Genomic DNA, 26703 nt, shown 5'->3' on the forward strand with positions numbered 1-26703 from the left:
ATACTAGCAATCAAACTTCTTAAGCTAAATACTTATATAATTCATAAAAAAAAAATTATGCAGTCTCATATTATACTCAAGCTAAAACTACCTTTGGGTATCTCATGTCAATATTGCAAAACATACATTCTACTCCAGCCAATAATCTTTCAAATATTAAAAAGCATCATTCAAAATTCATTACAGTACAGTACACTAGTCAAGTAAGCAGACAACCAATATCAAGCAACATAAATGAATGCCCATACATAAAAATTAACTCTCCCAAAAGTAATCTAAAAGTGACTTCCATACTAACATTATAATCAAGTAAGTCTAAACACGGAGCATCAATAACTCCCATTCTGCGTCGACTGAACACATCAACATCACTTGACTCCATCTACGAGAAAGAAAAGGAATAATGCCAATCTTCTGCTAAAAAAAATAATAAAATAAATGCAAAACTTGTTAGCAGAGCAACACCAAAATGCTGGTACCAGTATATTTGACTAATCCCCAACATTTTTAATAACCTCAAACCAATACAATTAATATTCTACAAGAGATTACTACAACATACAATTTTGAATAAGAATGAAAAAATATTGATGATTCAGTACTTTAACCCATTACCTGGTAGCAAATCAGAATATTTCACAAGACACAAAGATCTGAAATCATTCTCTATAACACATTCTACAGAAAACTATCTAGCCTTGCAACAAAATAAAATGGCATTTATGCTCATTTACTGAAGAATTAATACTGTATTCTACTTATAAAAGGGAAATAGTTCAAGAATGATAAACACTGAGCAACAGTGGATACTTAATAAGAAAATAAAAAGGAAAACCAAGTTGAAGAAAAAGTTAAAAGTGTATAAGCAATTCAATTTAACTAATGTCTACCTAATTCTTTAATGACTGATTTTAAAAGTTTTATATTCTCCCTATGCTTTCAAGTTAATTCTTACAAAAAATAAGTTGCATCACTGAGTGTTTTCTTTTTCAATACAGTACAGTGCAGGGACAATCTAAAATGCTACAAAAGCACAATTGTTGACTAACCTTGACAAAGAAACATGCAATACCAACTTCAAAAGAAAAATACACTAACATGATTTACTTCCTAAACATAAAAGTAATACAGGTTTCACAATGTACACTTCATACAAGCATATGCTTTACTATCAGTCATAAGTTTCTTATAAAATTGTTACTGGGTACAGTTATATCTGGGTAACATAAACGGTGATTTGAAAACAAGTATTGAGACTCCATAAAATGAAAAATATTAAAAACAAAATTGGGAATTCAAGTTACAATTTTTTGTGAATTTTTCATTAAAAAAAAAAAAAAAAAAAAAAAAAAAAAAAAAAAAAAAAACTGGGATTCGGTAGCCTGGTGTTGCCTGGCATCGTGACTGCCAGGGTCATTGATGCCCAAAAGCAAGTAGAAGAACATGGATATAATACATTTACTATTGTACATAATAAATAATTAAGATAAAATGTGTTATACAGTACTACATCTTTAAAAAATACAGTTATAAATCAGTTCTTTTAATCTACAAAATCCCTAGTGTTCACCCTGGCATAACATATACTTATCCTTTCGCAATTTCAAAATGCACAGTCAACAGGCAAGTTAAATCCTTGTCAGAAATATCACAGCAACTTTTAAAATTATAATTAAATAAAAAAAAATAAAAAAAGTCTGTAACAAATTTTACTAGTGCTGTACTTCATCATTAGGCAATGAAATATACCTGAAATTAAAGTAATGCAATCTGCATAACAGCAGTGGTTACTAAACTAAAGGCAAAATACCTCAAGTTCATTTATTGTTAAGAGTCATACCTTATGTAAACAGTTCACTCTGGTAAGTCAGAAGGAATGAGTCATTACGTATTGTACTGCCCACTCCTCAAGTTAGATGTAAAATACATTACTCATGCAGATAACAGTAAGCAGGTCATATTACATATTTTATTACGATTTAGGTAAACCTCATACACAATTATGAGTTTATGGTTACCAGCTTACTATTAATATATATTCAGTACCCATATAAGCATACGCCAGAACAAACAAGTTTGGAAAATAGTTTCATATGCTAATATCCTGTCAATCATTATTTCCCCCACCACAGCCTTTATTTTAAACAAATTTTCTGCACAGACTATTGATGTTAAAACTGTGCATCATCAGCAAATGTATAAATGGTCTTTTAGATACAGAACAAAAGAAGAATCAATACACCCTGGTCAGGTAGGTGTGTAGATAGCTCCTTGTCTCTACTGGTGGATTTTCTCTCATTCCCCTGTATAGTCTGGAGCAACATCAAGACATAAGGTTGACTGATGGGTCCCTTAATATATCCACTGACGGGTTTGCATACAAAAATTATTTAAAAATCTCAATTTTTAAAAACTTTTTAGCCTGAATACCTACTTAGGTGGGATGGGCTCTTGAAATATGGAAACACTTTGAATTCATTTAACCTTTTAAATGAGATTGAAATGAGACAGTTCTATGATTAACATTAGTGCCAATGACAAGAAACCTTGTTTGTCAAGTTATCAGTTGTATATCTATTTGTTGTAGCATAATTGGAAATATGAGAGAGAGAGAGAGAGAGAGAGAGAGAGAGAGAGAGAGAGAGAGAGAGAGAGAGAGAGAGAGAGAGAGATGGTTTTTACAATTTCGCATAAAGGATTGTGTACCTGAATATGGCAGCAGTCATTGACACCACTTGACACCTTCACAAGGTTCAGAATAACTTTCTTTAAAGCCACTTATTCCTTCTCAGCAAGTGGGAAGCAACGCCAAAACAAAAATCATGAAACAAAATATGGTAAAAAGTTGATAAAAAGGACTTTAAAATGACTGCCTCCCAAATGTGTACACTAACAAAAAATTAAAATTACTTCTTAATGTACAGCAGGTTTTCAACAGATACCTGGCCAGTCACCTTCTACCACCAATCAACTACCTTGTTACCAGACTTCAACAACCATTTCCTGCCTGTGCCGGGGATATTCCTTATATATTTTAAAAGCCAATAGTTTTTATTCCCATCTAAACAAAGATGCCTCACATATATGTTAGTATACTATTTTACTATTATTGAGGTACAATATTAACTTGAGTAACATACAGCGCAGTATTGTATAACTATTTACATTTTGTGTAGGAACTTATTTTCACTTCATTATATAACCTGTAACAACCAAGAGAAAAATGACATTTTTATAATAATATAAAGTTTCACTTATACTTACCCGGTGGTTACATATAGCTGTCGTCTCCTGACGTCACGGCAGAATTTGAAATTCGCGGTAGCGCTAATGGTTTGACAGGTGATCCCTCTACTCCCGCCCTCTACCGGGTACCGGGAACCATTCCAACCATAAATCAGAAGTTTCATGCCTACCTGTCCATATGAGGGGAGGAGGGCGGGCTTCGTTATGTAACCACCGGGTAAGTATAAGTGAAACTTTATATTATTATAAAAATGTCATTTTCACTTATATAACTTACCCGGTGGTTACATATAGCTGATTGACACATTTAGGTGGTGGGACAATGGCAGCTAAAATAACAACTGTTGGAATTATCCGAAGATATAGGTTCCTTACCTTTAAAGACCGCTGACTCAGTGGTTACTGCCTCTGTAGTCTGCTGGCCTTTATTGTACCGACAGGATATATGGATCCGTGCGTCGGACACAATAATAAGTACTTGCCGTTGAGGACGTGACCGTAACGGACAAGACTATAATGCCCCTGCTCAGGGCGCAGTACAAATCACCACAAAATACAATGAAAAACAAGGGATCACCACAACCGTTTAAGAAATACACCAGACATTAAAAGACTGAAAGATACTCAAAAAACTCCCTGTATCTTCAGACAACCTTAAAAATACAAAAACATAATCAAGGAGAAAAAAAGTTAGTGAGGATGGGATACATCCTTCTCTCCCTCACCAATACCGTGTCAGTCACAATGAATGGCCCCAATGTACTGCAATTTTCATATGTGGTTTGCAAATCTGTCAGATAATGAGATGCGAAGACAGAATTGCTTCTCCAATATGTAGATTTAATATGTCTTTCAAAGACAGAATTACGTCTAAAGGCCATAGACGTAGACACTGCTCTAATTTCATGAGCTTTGACTTTAAGCACTTTGATATCTGAGTCCTGACATTGTCCGTGTGCCTCAGAAATCAAATTCCTTAAAAAGAAGGAGAGCGCATTTTTAGAAAGAGGACGAGAAGGATCTTTCACTGAACACCACAGGTTATCACTCTTACCTCTATACCTTTGGTCCTTTGCACATAATGTCTAAGTGCTCTCAATGGGGACAGAGGAAAAACATTCAGGCTCATTAGGTCTCACTAACTCCGAAATGTTCTTTATAGAGAAAGAACGAGGCCAAGGACGTGAGGGATTTTCATTCTTAGCCAAAAACCCCAGCATTGATGAGCAAATGGCATTGCCCTTAGCGAATCCAACTCTCTTATCAATAGCATGCAGCTCACTGATTCTTCTAGCTGATGCTAAAGCACAAAGAAAAAGGGTCTTCCTGGTCAGATCTCTAAAAGAACTAGAGGAGATCGGTTCGAATCTATCCTGACATCAGCCATTTAAGAACTACATCCAGGTTTCCAAGCTACTGTTCTTGACTCCTTTGTCTTGGTCGTATCAAAGGAACAAATCAGGTCTGAGAGGTCTTGATTATTAGAAATGTCTAATCCTCGATGTCTGAACACAGAAGACAACATAGCTCTATAACCCCTAATCGTCTGGGTAGAAAGCTTCTTCTCTCTTTCAACGAAGAAAAAGAAGGAAGTTAGCTAACTGAGCTATAGAGGTCTTAGAAGACGAAATTCCTTCTTCTTTGCACCAAGCTCTGAATTGGACCCACTTAGCTTGGTACACTCGATCAGAGGATTCTCTTCTGGGTCTAGCAATAGCCCTTGAAGCTCTCTTTGAAAATCCTCTCTTTCTGAGGAGATGCTCGACAGTCTGAAGGCGACTAGTCCGAACGAGCGGACAAGTTGTGATGGAACCTCAGAAAGTGGGGCTGTCTGAGTAGATCCTTCCTTAACGGTAACTCTCTACCGGAAAGTCCGCCAACAGCAGTAGTAGATCCGGAAACCATTCCCTGGCCGGCCAAAAGGGGGCTATCCGAGTCTCCTGACGTTCTGATGACCTCTGAACTTTGCCAGAACTAATCTTAGCATTTTGAAAGGTGGAAAGGCATACAGATCCAGATTTGACCAGTCCAGAAGCATGGCATCCACTGTAACGCCTCCTCGTCTGGAACTGGGGAGCAATACAGTGGTAGACGAGCTGTCTTGTTTGTGGCGAAGAGATCCAACTGAGGACATCCCCAAATCCCCCAAAGCTTCTTGCATATTGAGGATGTAACGTCCACCCTCTGTGGAGAGGACTTGTCCTCTCCTGCTGAGAATGTCTGCCTTTACATTCTTCGAGCCTTGAATAAATCTTGTGCTCAAGACAACCTTGTTCTCTTTCGCCCAAATGAGTAGGTCTCGTCTCGCCGCCTCGCACAGAGAGAACGAGTGTGTCCCCCCCTGTTTTTTTGATGTAAGAGAGAGCCGTGGTGTTGTCTGCTTGAACCAGCACTACTTTCCCTCTTACCTCTGTCTTGAAGTGCATTAGAGCCAAATGAATCGCCTTCAACTCTTTTAGATTTATGTGCCAGCTTCTCTGATGAATCTGCCAAAGTCCCCGACACTTCCTTTCTCCCCAGAGTAGCTCCCCACCCTTTGTCCGATGCGTCTGACAAAAGCGTAAGGTTGGGGCTCAACTGGCTTAGAGACAAGCCTTCCTCTAGCCTTCCTTCTGATTTCCACCAAAGTAGGTCCTGTTTTGATTCCTTCTGAGATGGGGAACACAAAGGAGTCTGGGAACTTCTTCCTTTGCCACTTCTGCTTCAAGTAAAATTGAAGTGGTCTCATGTTGAGCCTGCCCAGACTTACAAATTGCTCTATTGAAGCCAAGGTTCCTAAAAGGCTCATCCACTGATTCGCCGAGCAAGTTTGTCTGACGAGAAATTCGTCTATTTTGTTCAGGCAAGAGTCGATCCTTTAGGCGAGAACGGAAAAGCTCCTGAAAAAGAAACTGAATTCAGGTCTCACTCCTAAATAAACTATCTCCTGAGAATGGAGTGAGACATGACTTTTCCTTGTTTACTAACAAACCTAGGCTTTCCGTCATCCTTAAAGTCTTTTGTAGGTCCTCCACACACTTCTGTCTGGACCTTGCCCTGAGAAGCCAATCGTCTAGATACATGGATATTCGTATCCCGTCTAGATGAAGCCACTTTGCTACTGACGACAGAACTCTGGTGAACACTTGTGGAGCTGTCGACAGGCCGAAGCAGAGGGCCCTGAACTGATAAATGCGGCCCCTGGAACACGAATCTCAGGAATCTTCTCGATTCCGAATGAATCGGAATATGAAAATAAGCGTCCCGAAGGTCTATGGAAACCATCCAATCTCCAGGATGAAGAGCTGCTAATACCGATTGGGTCGTTTCCATAGAAAACTTCGTCTTCAGGACAAAGACGTTCAGGGCACTGACGTCCTAACACCGGTCTCCAACCCCCCGTGGCCTTCTTTACCAGGAAAAGGCGATTGTAAAATCCTGGTTTCCTGCGGAGAGTCCACTAACTCTATGGCCCTCTTTGCCAGTAAGGCGAGAACTTCTTGATGGAGGGCAGCAAATTTTTCGGAGTTCTCTGAGTAGGCTGACAAATTCACAGGAAATTCTGTGAGAGGGGGGTGCTTGATGAACGGAATGGTGTATCCTTCCTTCAGGACCTGGACCGTCCAAGGATCCGCTCCGAGATGAAACCAGGTCTGCCAGAAAAAGGTGTAATCTGGCTCCTACTGCTGTGTGGAGGACTACAGGCCTACTTCTTGATGGAAGAGGGAGTGTTTTTCGAAGAGGCTCTACTCTCCCAACGAAACCTGGAGGAAGATCGGAAAAAAAAAAACCCGGGGAAAGGATCTCCCCTCGGGAACAAATGGTTTAGGAGCTTCCGTGGAGGGAGCACTCCGAGAAGCAGAAAGAACCGGAGCTATCTTCCTGGGCTTCTTCACTGACTGTGATAAAAGATCCTGGGTCGCTTTCTGTGTTAAAGATTGAGCGATCTCGCTCACAATCTCTTGCGGAAATAGGTGTTTCTTGTCCAAAGGAGAGAAGTAGCGAAGGCAGAACTTCTGGTTTGGAATGACAAACCCCTTTCGACAAGAAGGAGCACCAAAGCTGTCTCTTCTTCAACACTCCAGAGGCGAAAATGGCAGCGAGCTCCGAAGCTCCATCACAGATGCCTTTATCGATACAATCCAGTACCGAGGCAAAATCCTTCAACTGCTCCTCCGAAAGTCCAAATGACTTGACTTTCCTGGCCAGCGAAGCAATGGCCCAATCCAGGAAGCTAACAACTTCGAAAACACGGAAAACACTCTTGCAAAGATGCTCCAGTTCATTTGTTGAAAAGAAAATCTTAGCAGTATTAAGGGCTGCTCTGCGGGAAGAGTCCACGAGACAAGAAAAGTCTCCCTGAGCGGAGGCAGTCACACCCAGGGAAAAAACTTCTCCAGTGTCATACCAGACACGGCTCCTTGACGAAAGTCTCGAAGGGGGAAGACAAAAAATGATATTGTTATAATACAATAAAGTTTCATACATACTTACCTGGCAGATATATACATAGCTAAGACTCCGTCGTCCCCGACAGAAATTCAAATTTCGCGCCACTCGCTACAGGTAGGTCAGGTGATCCACCGGCCTGCCCTGGTGGCAGGACTAGGAACCATCCCCGTTTTCTATCATATTTTCTCTCTTCCACCTGTCTCCTGCGGGGAGGCTGGGGGTGGGGCGCCCTTTAATTTGGTTATATATTCTGGCCAGGTAAGTATGTATGAAACTTTATTGTAACATAACAATATCATTTTCCATACAATCAACTTACCTGTCAGATATATACATAGCTGATTGGCACCCTTCGGTGGAGGTAAGAGACAGCTACTATATGGAATAGACAGGTAAACAACATATGTTGTAGGTATAAATAAAACCCTTGGTTCCTACCTGATAGGTGGTAGAACTTGTGGGTGTTTGCCCAGTAGTCTGCATCACCTCAAGAAACTTTAGCGAGATATGTGATCTATGCCAAGAGTTCTTGTGGGTCTGCCGAAGGGCGGGGTTCTTACCCAACTTACTCAGCAGAAAGCCTAAAAGGGACTTTTGTCATGGGTGCTGATCCACTTATATGACAATACACCTTATGAAGGAGCACACAACCAATCCCGACCACCTGATCCTAACCATGTGTTAGAACTAAGGATTGTTACGAGTTATCCCCGAACTCGTCACAACAACCGTAACTCAAAAAACCACTACGCACACATACATAATTTTTCAAAAAAAATTATTATACTCAAAAAAAAACTAATTGGCATAGTGAACGAGAAAATTCTTCTTATTTGGGAAACAAAATAGAACCTATTTGAGCCGGCACCGGGGCCGCCCGTGGCGAGGCCTGAAAAATCCTTCCCCATTGGTTCGAAAGTAAGATTTTTTTGAGTTCTCGACCATATCCAAACAGAAGAACAGTATATACATTTTAAGGATGGTGTCGGCTCCCGTACCCAGAATCGTATCTGCCGATACGATAGGACCTAGAGAAAAGCACTTCTCATACGTCACACGCCAACGTCTTTCAAGTAATGAGATGCAAATACCGAGTTGCATCTCCAATATGTCGTATCTAATATGTTTTTAAGCGACATATTCTTATAAACGAGAGAAACGTCGCAACCGCTCGTACTTCATGAAGCTTTTAAACCCTCAGAAGTTGTAATTGTTCGTCCGGACAGACCTTGTGAGCGTCCGTAATGACGTTTCTTACAAAGAACGCTAGAGCGTTCTTTGACATCAGTCTTGTGGGTCTTTTACCGCGCACCAAAGACCTTGTCTAGAGCCTCCCAACTGACGCTTCCTCTGAAGATAGAACTTCACGAAAGCTCTAACAGGGCATAGAGACCTCTCTGCTTCTCTGCCTACGAGACTAGACATTCCTTTGATTTCGAATGACCTAGGCCAGGGATTCGTGGGATTCTCGTTTTTCGCTAAAAACAGAGTCTTTAAACGAGCAAATCGCCGAGTCTCCCTTGAATCCTACTTTATCCTGCAGAGCTTGTAACTCACTAATTCTTTTTGCCGTCGCTAACGATAAAAGAAATAGGCATTTTCTAGTTACGTCTCTAAATGATGCCTGATGCGGAGGCTCGAATCTATCCGAAGACAGATATTTGAAGGATACGTCCAAGTTCCAGTTCGGAGGTACTGGAGGTTCTTAGACTTTGACGTCTCAAAAGATCTTAGAGTCATGGAGATCTTTGTTATTTGCCAGATCTAAACCTCTGTTCCTGAATACAGCCGAGAGCATACTCCTGTATCCCTTTAGTGTGGATACGGCTAGATGCGATTTTACTCTCAGGAATAGCAAGAAATATGATATTGTTATGTTACAATAAAGTTTCATACATACTTACCTGGCAGATATATACAAATCTAAGACTCCGTCGTCCCCGACAGAAATTCAAATTTCGCCCGGGCCACTCGCTACAGGTAGGTCAGGTGATCTACCGGCCTGCCCTGGGTGGCAGGACTAGGAACCATCCCCGTTTTCTATCATATTTTCTCTCTTCCACCTGTCTCCTGCGGGGAGGCTGGGTGGGCCTTTAATTGTATATATCTGCCAGGTAAGTATGTATGAAACTTTATTGTAACATAACAATATCATTTTCATACATCAACTTACTGTCAGATATATACATAGCTGATTGGCACCCTTCGGTGGAGGGTAAGAGACAGCTACTATATGGAATAGACAGGTAAACAACATATGTTGTAGGTATAAATAAAACCTTGGTTCCTACCTGATAGGTGGTAGACTTGGTGGGTGTTTGCCCAGTAGTCTGCATCACCTCAAGAAACTTTAGCGAGATAGTGATCTATGGCCAAGAGTTCTTGTGGGTCTGCCGATGGGGTCTTACCCACTTACTCAGCAGAGCCTAAAAGGACTTTGTCATGGGGTGCTGATCCACTTATATGACAATACACCTTATGAAGGAGCACACAACCAATCCGACCACCTGATCCTAACCATGTGTTAGAACTAAGGATTGTTACGAGTTATCCCCGAACTCGTCACAACAACCGTAACTCAAAAACCACTACGCACACATACATAATTTTTCAAAAAAAAATTATACTCAACTAATTGGATATGACGAGATTCTCTTATGAACAACATAGACGGCCGCCGCCCGTGCGAGCCTGAATCCTCCATTGTTCGAAGAGATTCTCGACCATATCCAAACAGAAGAACAGTATATACATTTTAAGGATTGGGTTGTCGGCTCCCGTACCCAGAATCGTATCTGCCGATACGATAGGACCTTGAGAAAAGCACTTCTCATACGTTCACACGCACGTCTTTCAAGTAATGAGATGCAAATACCGAGTTGCTCTCCAATATGTCGTATCTAATATGTTTAAGCGACATATTCTTATAAAACGAGAGAGACGTCGCAACCGCTCGTACTTCATGAGCTTTTACCCTCAGAAGTTGTAATTGTTCGTCCGGACAGACCTTGTGAGCGTCCGTAATGACGTTTCTTACAAAGAACGCTAGAGCGTTCTTTGACATCAGTCTTGTGGGGTCTTTTACCGCGCACCAAAGACCTTGTCTAGAGCCTCCCAACTGACGCTTCCTCTGAAGATAGAACTTCAGAGCTCTAACAGGGCATAGAGACCTCTCTGCTTCTCTGCCTACGAGACTAGACATTCCTTTGATTTCGAATGACCTAGGCCAGGATTCGTGGGATTCTCGTTTTCGCTAAAAACAGAGTCTTAAAACGGAGCAAATCGCCGAGTCTCCCTTGAATCCTACTTTATCCTGCAGAGCTTGTAACTCACTAATTCTTTTTGCCGTCGCTAACGATAAAAGAAATAGGCATTTTCTAGTTACGTCTCTAAATGATGCCTGATGCGGAGGCTCGAATCTATCCGAAGACAGATATTTGAGGACTACGTCCAAGTTCCAGTTCGGAGGTACTGGTTCCTTAGACTTTGACGTCTCAAAAGATCTTATGAGATCATGGGAGATCTTTGTTATTTGCCAGATCTAAACCTCTGTTCCTGAATACAGCCGAGAGCATACTCCTGTATCCCTTTATTGTGGATACTGCTAGATGCGATTTTACTCTCAGGAATAGCAAGAAAATGATATTGTTATGTTACAATAAAGTTTCATACATACTTACCTGGCAGATATATACATAGCTAAGACTCCGTCGTCCCCGACAGAAATTCAAATTTCGCGCCACTCGCTACAGGTAGGTCAGGTGATCTACCGGCCTGCCCTGGGTGGCAGGACTAGGAACCATCCCCGTTTTCTATCATATTTTCTCTCTTCCACCTGTCTCCTGCGGGAGCTGGGTGGGCCTTTAATTGTATATATCTGCCAGGGTAAGTATGTATGAAACTTTATTGTAACACAATATCATTTTCATACAATCAACTAACCTGTCAGGATATATACATTGCTGATTGGCAACTTCGGTGGAGGGTAAGAGACAGCTACTATATGGAATAGACAGGGTAAACAACATATGTTGTAGGTATAATAAAACCTTGGTTCCTACCTGATAGGTGGTAGACTTGGTGGGTGTTTGGCCCAGTAGTCTGCATCACCTCAAGCAACTTAGCGAGATATGTGATCTATGGCCAAGAGTTTCTTGTGGGTCTGCCGATGGGGTCTTACCCACTTACTCAGCAGAGCCTAAAAGGACTTTGTCAATGGGTGCTGATCCACTTATATGACAATACACCTTATGAAGGAGCACACAACCAATCCCGACCACCTGATCCTAACCATGTGTTAGAACTAAGGATTGTTACGAGTTATCCCCGAACTCGCACAAACAACCGTAACTCAAAAACCACTACGCACACATACATAATTTTTCAAAAAAAAATTATACTCAACTAATTGGATATGACAGAATTCTCTTATGAACAAACATACGGAGCCGCCCGTGCGAGCCTGAATCCTCATTGTTCGAAGAGATTCTCGACCATATCCAACAGAAGAACAGTATATACATTTTAAGGATTGGTGTCGGCTCCCGTACCCAGAATCGTATCTGCCGATACGATAGGACCTAGAGAAAAGCACTTCTCATACGTCACACGCACGTCTTTCAAGTAATGAGATGCAATACCGAGTTGCATCTCCAATATGTCGTATCTAATATGTTTTTAAGCGACATATTCTTATAAAACGAGAGAGACGTCGCAACCCGCTCGTACTTCATGAGCTTTTACCCTCAGAAGTTGTAATTGTTCGTCCGGACAGACCTTGTGAGCGTTCGTAATGACGTTTCTTACAAAGAACGCTAGAGCGTTCTTTGACATCAGTCTTGTGGGGTCTTTTACCGCGCCACCAAAGCCTGTCTAGAGCCTCCCAACTGACGCTTCCTCTGAAGATAGAACTTCAGAGCTCTAACAGGGCATAGAGACCTCTCTGCTTCTCTGCCTACGAGACTAGACATTCCTTTGATTTCGAATGACCCTAGGGCCAGGGATTCGTGGGATTCTCGTTTTCGCTAAAAACAGAGTCTTAAATTAAAAAAAACGAGCAAATCGCCGAGTCTCCCTTGAATCCTACTTTATCCTGCAGAGCTTGTAACTCACTAATTCTTTTTGCCGTCGCTAACGATAAAAGAAATAGGCATTTTCTAGTTACGTCTCTAAATGATGCCTGATGCGGAGGCTCGAATCTATCCGAAGACAGATATTTGAGGACTACGTCCAAGTTCCAGTTCAGAGGTACTGGTTCCTTAGACTTTGACGTCTCAAAAGATCTTATGAGATCATGGAGATCTTTGTTATTTGCCAGATCTAAACCTCTGTTCCTGAATACAGCCGAGAGCATACTCCTGTATCCCTTTATTGTGGATACGGCTAGATGCGATTTTACTCTCAGGAATAGCAAGAAATCAGCAATTTCCGCTATAGAGGGTAGAGGAGGAGGACAACTTCTTGGCTCTACACCCACCTTCTAAAGACCTTCCCATTCGACTGGTATACTTTCGAAGTGGAGGTTCTGCGAGCTCTCGCGATCGCGCTTGCCACTTCGCGAGAAAAGCCTCTCGCTCTGACAAGTCTTTCGATAGTCGAAAGGCAGTCAGATGCGAGAGCGGGGAGGTTTTTTGATGGGTACCTCTTGAAGTGTGGTGTGTTTGAGAAGATCCGTCCTTCCCTGGTAGGGGGATCTTGGAAAGTCTACGATCCACTCTATCACCTCGTGAACCATTCCTGGGCCGGCCAAAAGGGGGCTATTAAAGTCATCCTCGGTCTCTTTTGACGCCACAAACTTTTTCAATACTAACCCCAGGATTTTGAATGGGGGAAAAGCGTACACGTCCACTCGAGACCAGTTTAGCAGGAAGGCGTCTACCATAAATTGCTCTTGGGTCTTCCACGACCGAGCAAAACACTGGGAGCCTTTTTGAAATGTATGTTGCGAATAGGTCCACATGGGGAGTTCCCCACAGAGACCAGAGATCGCGACACACTTCCTCGTGCAGAGTCCAATTCTGTATGAAGGACCTGGTTCCTCCTGCTGAGCCTGTCCGCCCTCACATTCCTTTACTCCTAAACTGTACGAACCTCAGCAGGGAGATGTTCCTGTGAGACGTCCAAAGTAATAGGTCCCTCGTGAGTTCGTAAAAGGAAAAAACGAGAGTGTGTCCCTCCCTGTTTTCCGAATGTAGGCAAGTGCGGGTGGTGTTGTCCACGTTTACTTGTACTACCTTGTCTCTCACCAGAGGTTCTAGGCTCTCAAAGCCAGGTGTACTGCGAAGAGCTCTTTGCAATTTATGTGCAGGACAACCTGTGCTGGTTCCAGGTGCCTGACACTTCCTCCGAGCCTAATGTCGCTCCCCAACCCGTCTCCGACGCGTCGGAGAACAACACTAGGTCTGGGTTCTGTATCTTAGAGAGATCCCTTTGTTCTCTTCCAGAGGCAGCAACCACCACTGTAGGTGTGCCTTCACCTCCACTGGAATGGGAAAAACGTCCGACAGTTGTCCGTTTTTCCAGCTCCAAGACTTCTTGAGGAAGAATTGAAGTGGACGGATATGAAGTCTTCCGAGAGGGAAGAATTGTTCCAGCGAGGAAAGCGTCCCCAGAAGGCTCAACCATTCCCTCGCTGACGTTTGCTGCTTCTCTAAGAAGAGAGAGATTATCCTCAAAAACCTTTTGCGGTTCTCTCTTGCGAAGGAAAAACTCGAAAACCCGAGAATCCATCCGAATCCCCAGATAGACTAGGTCTTGTCTGGGGGTCATCTGAGACTTCTCGAGGTTCACAAGCAATCCCAACGCCTTGGTCAAATCCAGAGTTAACTTTAGGTCCTCCAAACCATGTCTCTCCGATCTGGCCCTGATGAGCCAGTCGTCTAGGTACATCGAGACATTCACTCCTTTGAGATGAAGAAATCTCGCCACATTCCTCATCAGGCTTGTGAAGACCTGAGGAGCTGTGGACATGGCCGAAACACAAGGCTCTGAACTGAAGGATACTTCCCCCCCGTCATGAAACGGAGGTACTTCTTCGATGAAGGGTGGATCGGGACGTGAAAGTAGGCGTCTTGGAGAATCTAGAGACACCATCCAATCTCCTTGTTCGTAATGAACGCTAGGACTGAAGCAGAAGTCTCCATGGAGAACTTCTCCTTCTGAACAAATTTGTTCAGAGCGCTGACGTCTAGTACTGGTCTCCAGCCTCCCGAGGCTTTTCGCCACTAGAAAAAGGCGATTGTAAACCCCGGGGAGTTTTGATCCAGTACTAGTTTCTACTGCACTCTTGTCCCACATTTGTTCCACCATCGATCGAAGAGTATCCCTCAGCACAGATCCTTGTACTTGGCTGATAGTTCCCTTGGTATTGACGTTAGGGGCGGGAGTATTCAGAAAGGGATACGATATCCCCTTCCTTATGATATTTAGTGAAGACGCGTCTGCGTCTATCAGTGTCCGGCTTCCACGAATTCCAGAGCCTGGCACCTACTGGTGTTTGGAGGAGAAATGTTTCATTTGCCCTTTTTAAAGGGACGAAAGGCGGACCTACCTCTTCTCTCTGGAGCCTTCCTTCTTGCGGGAGGTCTGGAGATCGGACCACCTCGAAAGGGCTGCCTAGAAGTGCTAGGTTCTTTCTTGTCCGACACTAAAGCAGGTTTTTTTCTTCTTCCTAGCTGACTGCGTCAGAAGATCCTGTGTCCCCCCCGCCTTCCCTCAGTTAAAGAGTGAGCTACGTCCTTCACTAACTTAGAAGGAACAAATAGTCCGAAAGAGGTGCATATAGTGAGCTGCCCTCTGCGCATGCGAGACTGCCTTGTTAAGAAGGCGCCATACACTGTCCTTTTCTTCAAAAGACCTGCTCCAAATAATTGCAGAGACTTCCAAAAGATCCATCCTGTACTGCTTTGTCGATGCACGACAAAATGCATAACAGGGTCTTCAGGTTCTGATTCCCTGCGAATCGTGAGCTTTCTTGGACATCACCCCAAGGGACCAATCTAAGAAGTTGAAGACTTCCAATACATGGAAAAGTCCCTTGAGGAGATGATCCAGTTCCGAAATACTCCAAGTAATGCGGGCAGAATTAAGACTAGGACGCCTTGAAGCGTCAACTAACGTCGAAAAGTCTGCCTCTGTAGTAGAAAGGGAGAGCGATACCCATATCCTCCCCCGTCTTGTACCATATGCCCCTCCCCCCTTTTTTTCCCTCCCAGCTTAACCTTGCTGGAGGCATGCAAAATACTGTCCTGGTTTAAGTCTTTCTTCGACTTCATCCAGGCCCCGGGTCTAGGCGTGTAAAGCCCGCTTCATCGAGATGGTGGGCTTCATCTTCAGAAAAGACGAAATCTTCTTCGCCTTCGCACTCGAAAGAGCGAGCGCGGAGAAGGAGGAGCAGCCGGAGTCAACTCGTTCTCCGTATTCCTCCAGAAGTAGGGTAAGTCAACACCTTAGAGTTGGACAAGCCCTCTCTTCCAAGATCGTCATCATCCGAGTTTCGTTCGAACTCGTGATAATCCTGAGTTTCTGTTCTCCTTTCAGAACTTTCCTCTTCTGGGGGAGACAAACTCCTGATCGGAGGAGGGGGCTAAGGGAATGAAAGTCTTTCCTTTTTCCCACCCGTTCTGATCGACTTGGAAGGCGTCACAAACCTGCGGCTTTCTCTCGCGCTTTAGAAGACGTCATGTATGACGCTTCCCGCTCTCCGAGCGTCATGTATGACGTCTCTTGTTGACGTTTAGAGACGCTTCGCGTCTGGAAGAACGCTTCGCTTTCTAAGGGCTTCCTACTCGGCGTCACAATCTTGGACGGAGCGTCACGTCTAAGATCCTCTTGATCTGACGCTTCACTTCTCAAAAAAGACGTCTTCCGAGCAGGTGCGAGAGGACGAGACTTCTTAATAGGAAGCGTCACGTCCTTCCGACGGGGCGCTAAAAACTCCCACAAGAGATGACAGTTGTTTTCCTGCACCGCCATAATGATCTTCCTTGACGCTTCTCCTACGTCTAGTGCCTGACGCCTTTTCGTCATCACTCGGGAGAAGCAGGAATTGTGGGGGGTACTTCCTCATAAGCGTCAGGTGACGTTAACGCCACCTTCGCCTTCTTAATAGCCGACGGGTGGGGCGTCATCCGAGAAGCGCTCCGGGCTAGAATCAATGTCTTGCTTCATATGACGCTTCAGCGGGTCTCGATAAAGTTCGACTCCTTCCACACTCGTTTAGGTGAGGGAGAGGGAGAGGACGAGAAACACTCGCGAAGGACGCTTTTTTCTATAGCGCCCTTGAGCTGGCTGCCATGAAGCAAAGCTAGCTGCAAGGGACGTCTGACCGTTGGGGATTCCCACGACCTCCTTAAGGCTTTCGACTTTCCTTCTCCCTCTGGGCATGTGAGCTTGGAAGAGGTCTAGGCCTGGGGAGCCGCCGCAGGGACGATCAAAAAATAAACGCCCCCTCCACAACACTGATAGGGTTGGGCTCACTTCACTAAAATTTTCACTATCACTAGCCTTACCTTTCGAGTCCGCCATCTTGGACTTCATGTCTCGAATCGTCGCTTTCAGATTGGCGATTTCCGATGCCGAATCCGAAAAAAGACACTCTGAGAATGAGATTTATAGGGAGAATCTACAGTAGTATTGGGTTAGAATTATCATTGAAAGGCTCAATAGGCCTTGAATTCACACCTTTCAGTCTTGCTAACTCTATCCCTCTCTAACTTCTTCAAATAAGAGTCAAAGTCTTCCATTCTTCTGCATTCAAACTCTCGCATTCCTTACAAGTGTTATAGCAGAACACTGCACCCCCCTACATTTTTACGGCATACAGTGTGAAGGATCAACCGAAGCTTTCGGTATCCTCACCTGCAGCCTACATTCACACAACAATTCTCCACACCTCACATTAGAAATCAGACATACTGAGAAAAATCCAAAAGAGTTAGTTCCAAAAAAAACAGTCCACAGTAGCGAATGCCAAAAAAAAAAACACAGATCCAAATACGTCCAACCCAAAAAAGTTCGAAAAACGTTGATTCCAACATGTTGAAAAAAGAATCCAAGTCAGGAGGTAATACAACAATGTTGATACCACCGGCGACAGAGAAAATATGATAGAAAAAAAAAAAAACGGGGATTGGTTCCTAGTCCTCCCACCAACCCCAGCAGGCCGGTAGATCACCTGACCTACCTGTAGCGAGTGGCGCGAAATTTGAATTTCTGTCGGGGACGACGGAGTCTTAGCTATGTATATATCTGACAGGTAAGTTGATTGTATGAAAACATTTTTCACCCCTGTTCCCTCTCTCCAAAAGCCAAGCGTTAACTTTCTTGATAGCTTTCTTAGCCGAAATCGAGAGGACGAGACTTGAACGTGACGGGCTTACTGTCCCTTTGTTTTCCACTGCGAACTAGGAGAAAACTGGAACGGAAGGCGCAAAAGAATCTCCAAAATTGTCAACGAAGATCGTAAAAGGAGTTTATACCCGACAAATGCTTGTCTTTTTCTGTAAGTCCTTCTCTTTCTTCCTCCAAATCCGAAGCTTCCTTCGACGAAACTGGGCGAACAACATTCCATCGGAAGAGGAATCCTGTTTCGGCGAAGTCACACCCTACGCGTCCGAGGAGGGTGTGAGAAAGCAGGAGAAGACGTCTGAGCCTGTACTGAGATGTATCCGGGCGGCTGAGCTGGCGGCTGCGTTGGCGGCTGAGCTGGCGGCCGAGGTGGCGCTCGAGCGAGAGCCTGATGTGGCGCCGATAGTACGGAGTCAGGAAAGGAGTCCGACCAGGCGCCTGAAGTGGCGTCTGAAGAGGAGTCACATGGAGAGTCTGAGCCTGAAGAGGCGACTGCAAAGGAGCCTGCGAAGAGGACTGCACAGTAGTCTGCGGAAGATGTAAGGCGGTCGGGAGGCGCATTCGGGGACGAAAAGAGACTTGCCAAAAAGCTCCAAGATACTGCCTAACTTGGCATTCATCTGTTCAAACACCGAAGGTTGAGGATCCACCGACGTATAAGGCGCGGGAGTGTAGAAGGATGATCCACAAACACGTCTGGAGCCGCAGGAGTTATCGCTTGAGGAGGCTCTGGAGAAGGCTCCGAAGGAGTGTGCGTGTTCGGGCTTCTCCACTTCTATGAGAGAAGGGCGATAAATCGAAACCGCCGGAGAAAAAGCTTCAGGCTCCTCCCAAAAACTAAGAAGGTTCGGCAGCCGCCACCTTCTTGGGAACCGCAGCAGGCGAAACATCGCGCGACCTTTTCAGCGGTCTAGAAGTCTTATTACGCCAACCTCTATAAGAGGAAACATCTGAACTCAGAAGTCACTTGACGAAAAACACTTCCTCGCAACACCTTTCCAATGGTGAGCGACAGCATCCTGGGTATAACGGCTACAGGATTGCTTGAGGGGGGGCGGCTGGCCTCGGGAGCAGGTCCCGCTCGCCTCCCTTCGGTTTTCGGCATGCCTCCTCCCAGGATCTGGGGAGTTTTGACAGGGGCCTAGACCTAGGAGAACGAACGGCCGAACAACCACCTCCTCCACTACACTTGCACTAAGTAATTTATCACACTTAACTACCACTTCTTGCACTGTCTCACCCATTTTCCTGCATAGTTGGTGAGGAAAGAGACAAATTTCGAGTCCATATCGGCTCGTAATACTGACACGGGAATCGGGAGATACAGATTCGAGGGCAGGAGCAACCACTACGGGGTTAATAGGAACAGGATTAATAGAATTTAGAGGAATATCCCTGGGCTACTCACTAACTTAGAAAGAAGATCTCTGTGAAGCCTTTCTGATTCTATCTTTTTCTAACTTTCTCATATACTTTCCCAGTGCCTTCCACTCCTGAGATGTTAGAGACTTACATTCTTCTTCAACACGTATTCTCAAAAGAACATTCACGTCCCCTACAACTAAACACAAGTAGAATGAGGATCAAGTGAAGCTTTAAGAAGTCTAGTCTTACACCCACTACTACACACCCTATACTGAACAGAGCCGGTGTCAGACATCGTGAAGAATTCAAAATAATTCCTAAAAAGGACAACAATATCAAAACCAAAATAACTATAGCGCTAGCAAAAAGATCAGTAAACTCAAGGTACATCACCAAAAGGAGAAAACCAAGATGATCAAATCCAAATTCCAACCAGCAGAGGAACCGTGTTACCGTTCGACGGCAGGAAACTTCTGCTTTATGGTTGGAATGGTTCCCGGTACCCGGTAGAGGGCGGGAGTAGAGGGATCACCTGTCAAACCATTAGCGCTACCGCGAATTTCAAATTCTGCCGTGACGTCAGGAGACGACAGCTATATGTAACCACCGGTTAAGTTATATAAGTGAAAAGACATTTTGTGTAGGAACTTATTTTCACTTCATTATCTAACCTGTAACAACCAGGAGAAAAAGACATACAAATATTATTTTAATTCTGAGTAATAAGTTTTAATTAATTTCCATTTATGATTTACCTAATGAAAATAAAAGTACTTGGGCTATGATTCACTGGGAAAGTTACCTTGGTCTACACCCATGTTTTTGAGAATCTACAGTTGTCCAACATAGCCCAATAAAATTTAGGTTAGACTTATATAGATCTACCCAGATAGGTACTAGATTACAAAAAACCTGGGCATTTGTATATTTTCATTTAAAATAGATCTAATCTATGGTTTAAATCAAAGATACAAATAGGAATATTTAACGACAGCCCTTTGGGACAAATGTAAAAACATAAAACAAAAGACAGCAAATTTCAGAAACACACATTAGGATATGGGATAAACAATCACGGACGATCGATCCACCATCATCACGCTGGCCGGGTCTTATTCACTCGATATTTAATTGGTGAAACAAGAATACAATTACAACTCTAAGCATACCATTCAAAAGATTGAAGTTTCGTAAATATGATATTGTTATAATACAATAAGTTTCATACATACTTACCTGGCAGATATATGCATAGCTAAGACTCCGTCGTCCCCGACAGAAAATTCAAATTTCGCGCCACTCGCTACCGGTGGTTCAGGTGATCTACCTGCCTGCCCTGGGTGGGCGGCAGGACTAGGAACCATCCCCGTTTTCTATCATATTTTCTCTCTTCCACCTGTCTCCCTGCGGGGGGGAGGGGGGCTGTGTGGGCCCATTAATCGTATATATCTGCCAGGTAAGTATGTATGAAACCTTTATTGTATTATAACAATATCATTTTCATACAATGAACTTACCTGTCAGATATATACATAGCTGATTGGCACCCTCCCTTTGGTGGAGGGTCAGAGACAGCTAATATGGAATAGACAGGTAAACAACATATGTTGTAGGTATAAAAGAAAAACCTTGGTTCCTACCTGATAGGTGGTAGACTTCGTGGCTGTAGCCCGGTAGTCTGCATCACCTCAAGACTTTAGCGAGATATTAGATCTATGGCTAAGAGTTCTTGTGGGTCTGGTCGAGTGGGTATAAGAACCGCTTACTCGGCAGAGCCTAAAAGGACTTTGTCAATGGGTACTGGACCACTTCTATGACAACACACCTTGTGAAGGAGCATAACCAATCCCGACCACCTGATCCTCACCACCATGTTAGTATATAGAATTGTCTGAGTTATCCCGAACTCATACAACAAAAAAACCCATAACTCGAAACTAAAAACTCATTTATACAAAAATTCTCAAAAACAAAAACAAAAACAAAAAAAAAAAAAATTTTAAATACTCCCCTAAAAGATATCACAAGAGTTCCTTACTGAACAACAGTGACTGGCCGCCAGTGCAGCACCAAGCCCTCTTTGTCAGCAGGAATCTAGAACATATCTAGAAAAAGGTATGTACAAATTTAAGGATTGGTGTTTGCTCCCGTACCCAGTATTGTATCCGCCGATACAAATGGGTCCCAGAGAAAAAACATTTCTCGTAGATCACGCGAACGTCTTAAGATAGTGAGATGCAAAAACTGAATTGCACCTCCAATATGTCGTGTCAATGATTTTCTTTAATGACATAATTCTTCTGAAAAGAGAGAGACGTCGCCACTGCTCTAACTTCATGGGCTTTTACTCTTAAAAGCGGAAAAGAGTCGTCAGGACAGAACTTGTGAGCATCCGTAATGACGCTCCTAATGAAGAAAGCTAATGCGTTCTTAGACATGATTCTTGTGGGGTCCTTATCGAACACCAAAGACTTTGTCTAGAGCCTCCCATTTGCTTCTTTCTTTGTAAGAAGAACTTCAAGGCTCTTACCGGGCAAAGAGACCTCTCTGTTTCTCTCCCTCTAGACTCGATAAGCCTTTGATCTCGAATCTCTTGGGCCAGGGATTCGATGGATTTTCATTTCTTCGCTAGAAACAGAGTTCTAAACGAGCAAAAGGCCGAGTCTTTGTTAAAGCCGACTTCATCTTCTAGGGCATGAAGTTCGCCAACTCTTTGGCTGTCGCCAAAGATAGGAGTAAACAAGCATTTTCTTGTTATATCCCTGAACGAAAGCTACGTGGGGAGGCTCAAATCTGTCCGACGAAAGGAAACTTGAGAACTACGTCCAGGTTCCAACTGGGTGGGGGAGTTAGTTCCTTCGATTTTGTCGTTTCAAAAAAACGATCAATCAAGTCGTGCAGATATTTTTTGGTTTTCAGCAATGTCTAGGGCCTCTGTTTTTCTAAAAAAAAAATACTGCCGACAGCATGCTCCTGTATCCTTTTTGATTGTCGATACAGACAAATGAGAGACCTCTCTCAAGAACAACAGGAAATCGCGATTTCGGTTATAGAGGTACTGGAGGAGGACAACTTCTTAGACTTGCACCACCTTCTGAATACCTCCCACTTCGACTGATAGACTCGTCTAGTGGAAGCTCTGCGGGCTCTAGCGATAGCGCTTGCAGCTTCGCGAGAAAACCCCCTCGCTCTGACAAGTCTTTCGATAGTCAAAAAAGCAGCAGTCAGCGAGAGCGGGGAGGTTTTGATGAAACCTCTCGGGGAAGTGTGGCTGTCTGAGAAGATCCATCCTTTTTGGAAGGAATCTTGGGAAGTCTACTGTCCACTCCAGCACCTCTGCAAACCAATCTTGTGCTGGCCAAAACGGGGCTATCAGGGTCATCCTTGTCCCGTTGGACGCTACGAACTTTCTCAACACTTGTCCCAGATTTTGAAAAGGGGAAAGCGTACACGTCCACATGAGGACCAGTCCAGCAGGAAAGGCGTCGACCACGAGAGCTCTTGGGTCTTCCACCACTGAACAAAAGACTTCCAGCCTTTTGGAAAGGAATGTGCGAACAGATCTACGTGAGGAGTGCCCCAGAGATCCCAAAGACTCTGACACACCTCTGAATGAAAGAGTCCATTCTGTGTGAAGGACCTGGTTTCTCCTGCTCAGTCTGTCCGCCCTGATGTTTTCTCGTCCCCTGAACAAATCTTGTTAGGAGGGCGATGTTTCTTTGTGAGGCCCAAATTAGCAGATCTCTTGCTATCTCGTAAAGCGACACTGAGTGTGTTCCTCCCTGCTTCCGAATGTAGACAGGGCTGTAGTGTTGTCCACATTCACTTGGACCACACTGTTTCGTACACAAAGGGTTCGAAGAACTTTTAGCGCTAAGTGAACTGCTAGAAGTTCTTTGCAATTTATGTGCCAGGACACCTGTGCTGCCTTCCAGGTGCCTGACACTTCTCTCGGTCCTAGTGTTGCTCCCCAACCCTTCTCCGATGCGTCGGAATACAACACTCGATTTGGGTTCGGAACTTCCAGAGAAATTCCCTTAGTTCTCTTTTAGAGGGGACAACCACCATTGTAGGTGTGGTTTCATCTCCCTTGGAAGGAGAAAACTGTCGGAGGAGAAGTCCCGTCTTCCAGTTCCACGATCTCCTTAGGAAAAACTGAAGAGGGCGAAGATGTAGTCTTCCTAGAGGAAAGAACTGTTCGAGCGAGGAAAGGGTGCCTAGTAGGCTTAACCATTCCCTCGCCGAAGTTCGTTCTTTCCCTAAGAAGAGAGAGACTTTTTCCAAGCCTCTCACGATTCTCTCTTTGCGAAGGAAATACTCGAAAACCCCGAGAATCCATCTGAATCCCCAGATAAACCAAGTTCTGTCTGGGGAATCAGCTGTGACTTCTCGAGGTTCACGAGTAGTCCCAACGCCTTTATCAGGTCTAGGGTCAAAGAAAGGTCCTCCAAACACTGTCTCTCTGTTCTGGCCCTGATGAGCCAATCGTCCAAATATAGAGAGATGTTGACGCCTTTGAGGTGTGAAGAAACCTCGCCACATTCTTCATCAGGCTTGTGAAGACCTGAGGCGCTGTGGATAGGCCGAAACACAAGGCCCTGAACTGAAAGATCCTTCCCCCCGTCATGAAACGGAGGTACTTCTTCGACGAAGGGTGAATCGGGACATGAAAATAGGCGTCCTGGAGATCCAGCGACACCATCCAATCTCCTTGACGTAACGCCGCAAGGACTGAGGCCGAAGTCTCCATAGAGAACTTCTCTTTCGAACGAACTTGTTCAGAGCGCTGACATCTAGAACTGGTCTCCCAGACCGAGGCTTTCGCAACCAGGAAAGCCGATTGTAAAACCCCGGAGAGTTTTGCTCTAGAACCAGTTCTATGGCTCTTTTGTCCCACATTTGATTCACCATCAGACGAAGAGTATCCCTCAGTACAGGGTCCTTGTATCTGGCTGACAGTTTCCCGCGGAATGGTCGTTAGTGGAGGACTGTCTTGGAAGGGGATAAGATATCCCTTCCTGATTATGGACATGGAAGAGGCGTCTGAGTTTATGAGTGACCAGGCGTCTGCAAATTCGAGAAGCTGGCCCCCACTGGTGTTTTGGAGGCTGTCTGTCTCACTTCCCTTTCTTAAAGGGACGGGAAGGAGCCTTACCTCTCCTCTCAAGACCTCTTCTCTTAGAGGTAGCTCTGGAGAGAGGCCCTCCTCGAAAGGGTGGGCTGAACCGTAGAAGTCGGTCCTTTCTTGTCAACAGAAACAAGAGGGTCTCTTTCTTCCTTGCAGACTGCAGGAGAAGATCCTGAGTCGCCTTCTTCCGTCAGTGATCGAGAAATGTCTTCACTAAACTGAGAAGAAACAGGAAGTCAGAACATGGGGGGAGCGAAAAAAAAAAACCAGGCTGCTCTCTGTGATGGAACGAAACCGCCTTGGTTAGGAATGAACTAAAAATACTCTTCTTAAGGAGTACTTGCTCCTGTTTAAAGAGAGGAGATTTTCTCCCGATCCGTCTTGTACCACCCAGCCTTGTCAATACAAGCAAGAATACTGAGAATGACTTCGGGGTCAAGACCATCCGAGTCATGAGCTTTCTTAGACATCACCCCAAGGGACCAGTCTAGGAAATTAAAACACTTCCAAAAATATGGAAGAGTCCCTTGAGGAGATGATTTCCGTTCTCCGAAATAGCCCAAGACACGCGAGCTCCATTCAAAGCGTGTCTCCTTGACGAGTCAACCAAGGTTGAAAAGTCCGCTTCGGCTGCCGCTGGGAAGAGCCCAGGCCCTGTTCTCCCCCCTCCGCCTACCAGAAACCTCTCTTGCCAGAAAGTATGGCTGGAGGCATACAGAAGGTGGTTCCTGCCCAGATCCTTCTTAGACAACATCCATTTGTCTAAGGACTGAAGAGCTCTCTTCATAGAGATCGTAGGTCTCATCTTCAAGACCGACGAAGACTTAGGGACAGTCGCACTCGAAAACAGCGATCGAGGCGAAGGAGGAGCGGCCAGGAGTAAAGAATCTCCGTATTCTCGTAAAAGAAGGTCAGTTAGAACTTTATAGTTTTCGAGACTCCTTCTCTCCCGTCACCCTCTTCCTTCCGAATCTCCTTTCTCTACCTTGTGGAGAATCGGCCTGAAAAACGAGAGGATCTTCATCCCGTTCTCTCTCTACTGGTGACAAACTCCTATTAGGAGAGGGGGCTCATAGAGTGAACCGACTCTCTCTCACGTCTAAAAGAAGTCTCGCGTCTGCTTGACTTCTCGTGCCTGAACATCCTCGCGCTGGCCTGGCGCGCGCTTGGCTGGCGCCTCGCGCTTGGCTGGCGCCTCGCGCTTGGCTTGGCGCCTCGCGCTGGTCTGGCGCCTCGCGCTTGTCTGGCGCCTCGCGCATTGTCTGGCGCCTCGCGCTTGGCTGGCGCTTTTCCCGCTTGGCTGGAGCGTGTAGCCTGGCTGGCATCATCGCGCCTGGCTGACGTCTCGCGCTTGTCTGGCGCCTCCACGGCAACTGCCTACTCCTCGCGCCTGGCTGGCGCCTCGCGCCTGGCTGAATCCTCGCGCTTGGCTGGAGCACCTCGCGCCTGGCTGACGCCTCGCGCTTGGCTGAATCCTCACGCCTAACTGGCGCCTCGCGCCTGGCTGGTGTCTCAGGCCTGAGCGTATCCTGATCTCGAGCAACTCGCTCGGAAAGATCCTGACGTTTGTATGCCTCCTTCTTGCCTGGAAGACTCCTATGTCTGGCGGACGCTTCACGACTGGCTGGAGAAAGAAGACGAGACTTCTTAATAGGAAGTCTATCGTCCTTCTTGCGAGGGGGATCCCTTGAAAGAACTCCAACCAAAGAGGCAATCTGCTCTTGAACTGCCAGCAAAATCCTCTTGGAAGCCACCCCAGTGTCCTCTTCATAGAAGAAGCAGGAGAACTCGAAGGAGTGCGATCATCAAATACATCTTCTAGGAGGCGTCGAAACCAGCTTAGCCTTCTTGATAGAAGAAGGAGCTTCTCCGGAGGAAGCGCTCCCGGGCTCGAGTCGAACGCGCGCTCTTTCCAATGCCTTTTTTCAGTGGCCTAGAAAAGATCCGAGTCCATTCCACCCTCGTTTAGGTGAAGGAGAAACAAGGACGACGAGAAACAATATCGTAGGACGCTTCTATTTGAGCGGTCCTGAGCAGACTGTACAAGAAACAGAACCCTGCTGAAGGGACGGCCATGACCGTTGGGGATCCCCACAACCTCCGTACGACTTTCGACTTTCCTACTCCTCTGGGTATGTGAGTTTGGAAGGAGGTCTAGGCCTGGGAGCATCGCAGGGACGGTCAGA

General features: G+C 44.8%; 1 protein-coding gene across 2 annotated transcripts in view; it reads right to left on the reverse strand.

The window, feature by feature from the left end:
• LOC135207471 (nuclear cap-binding protein subunit 3-like) overlaps window positions 1-26703 on the reverse strand; it is a 57721-nt gene that overhangs the window by 21919 nt on the left and 9099 nt on the right. The window contains exon 2 of one of the 2 annotated variants that reach the window (XM_064239202.1): window positions 299-382. The exons of the other annotated variant lie outside the window; for it this stretch is intronic. Within the exon in view, the coding sequence (XP_064095272.1) occupies window positions 299-382 (84 nt within the window). The remainder of the gene's footprint in view (window positions 1-298; window positions 383-26703) is intronic. 2 annotated transcript variants of the gene reach the window in all.

The sequence above is a fragment of the Macrobrachium nipponense genome, chromosome 32, assembly GCF_015104395.2.
Source record: "Macrobrachium nipponense isolate FS-2020 chromosome 32, ASM1510439v2, whole genome shotgun sequence".
Taxonomy (NCBI): domain Eukaryota; kingdom Metazoa; phylum Arthropoda; class Malacostraca; order Decapoda; family Palaemonidae; genus Macrobrachium; species Macrobrachium nipponense.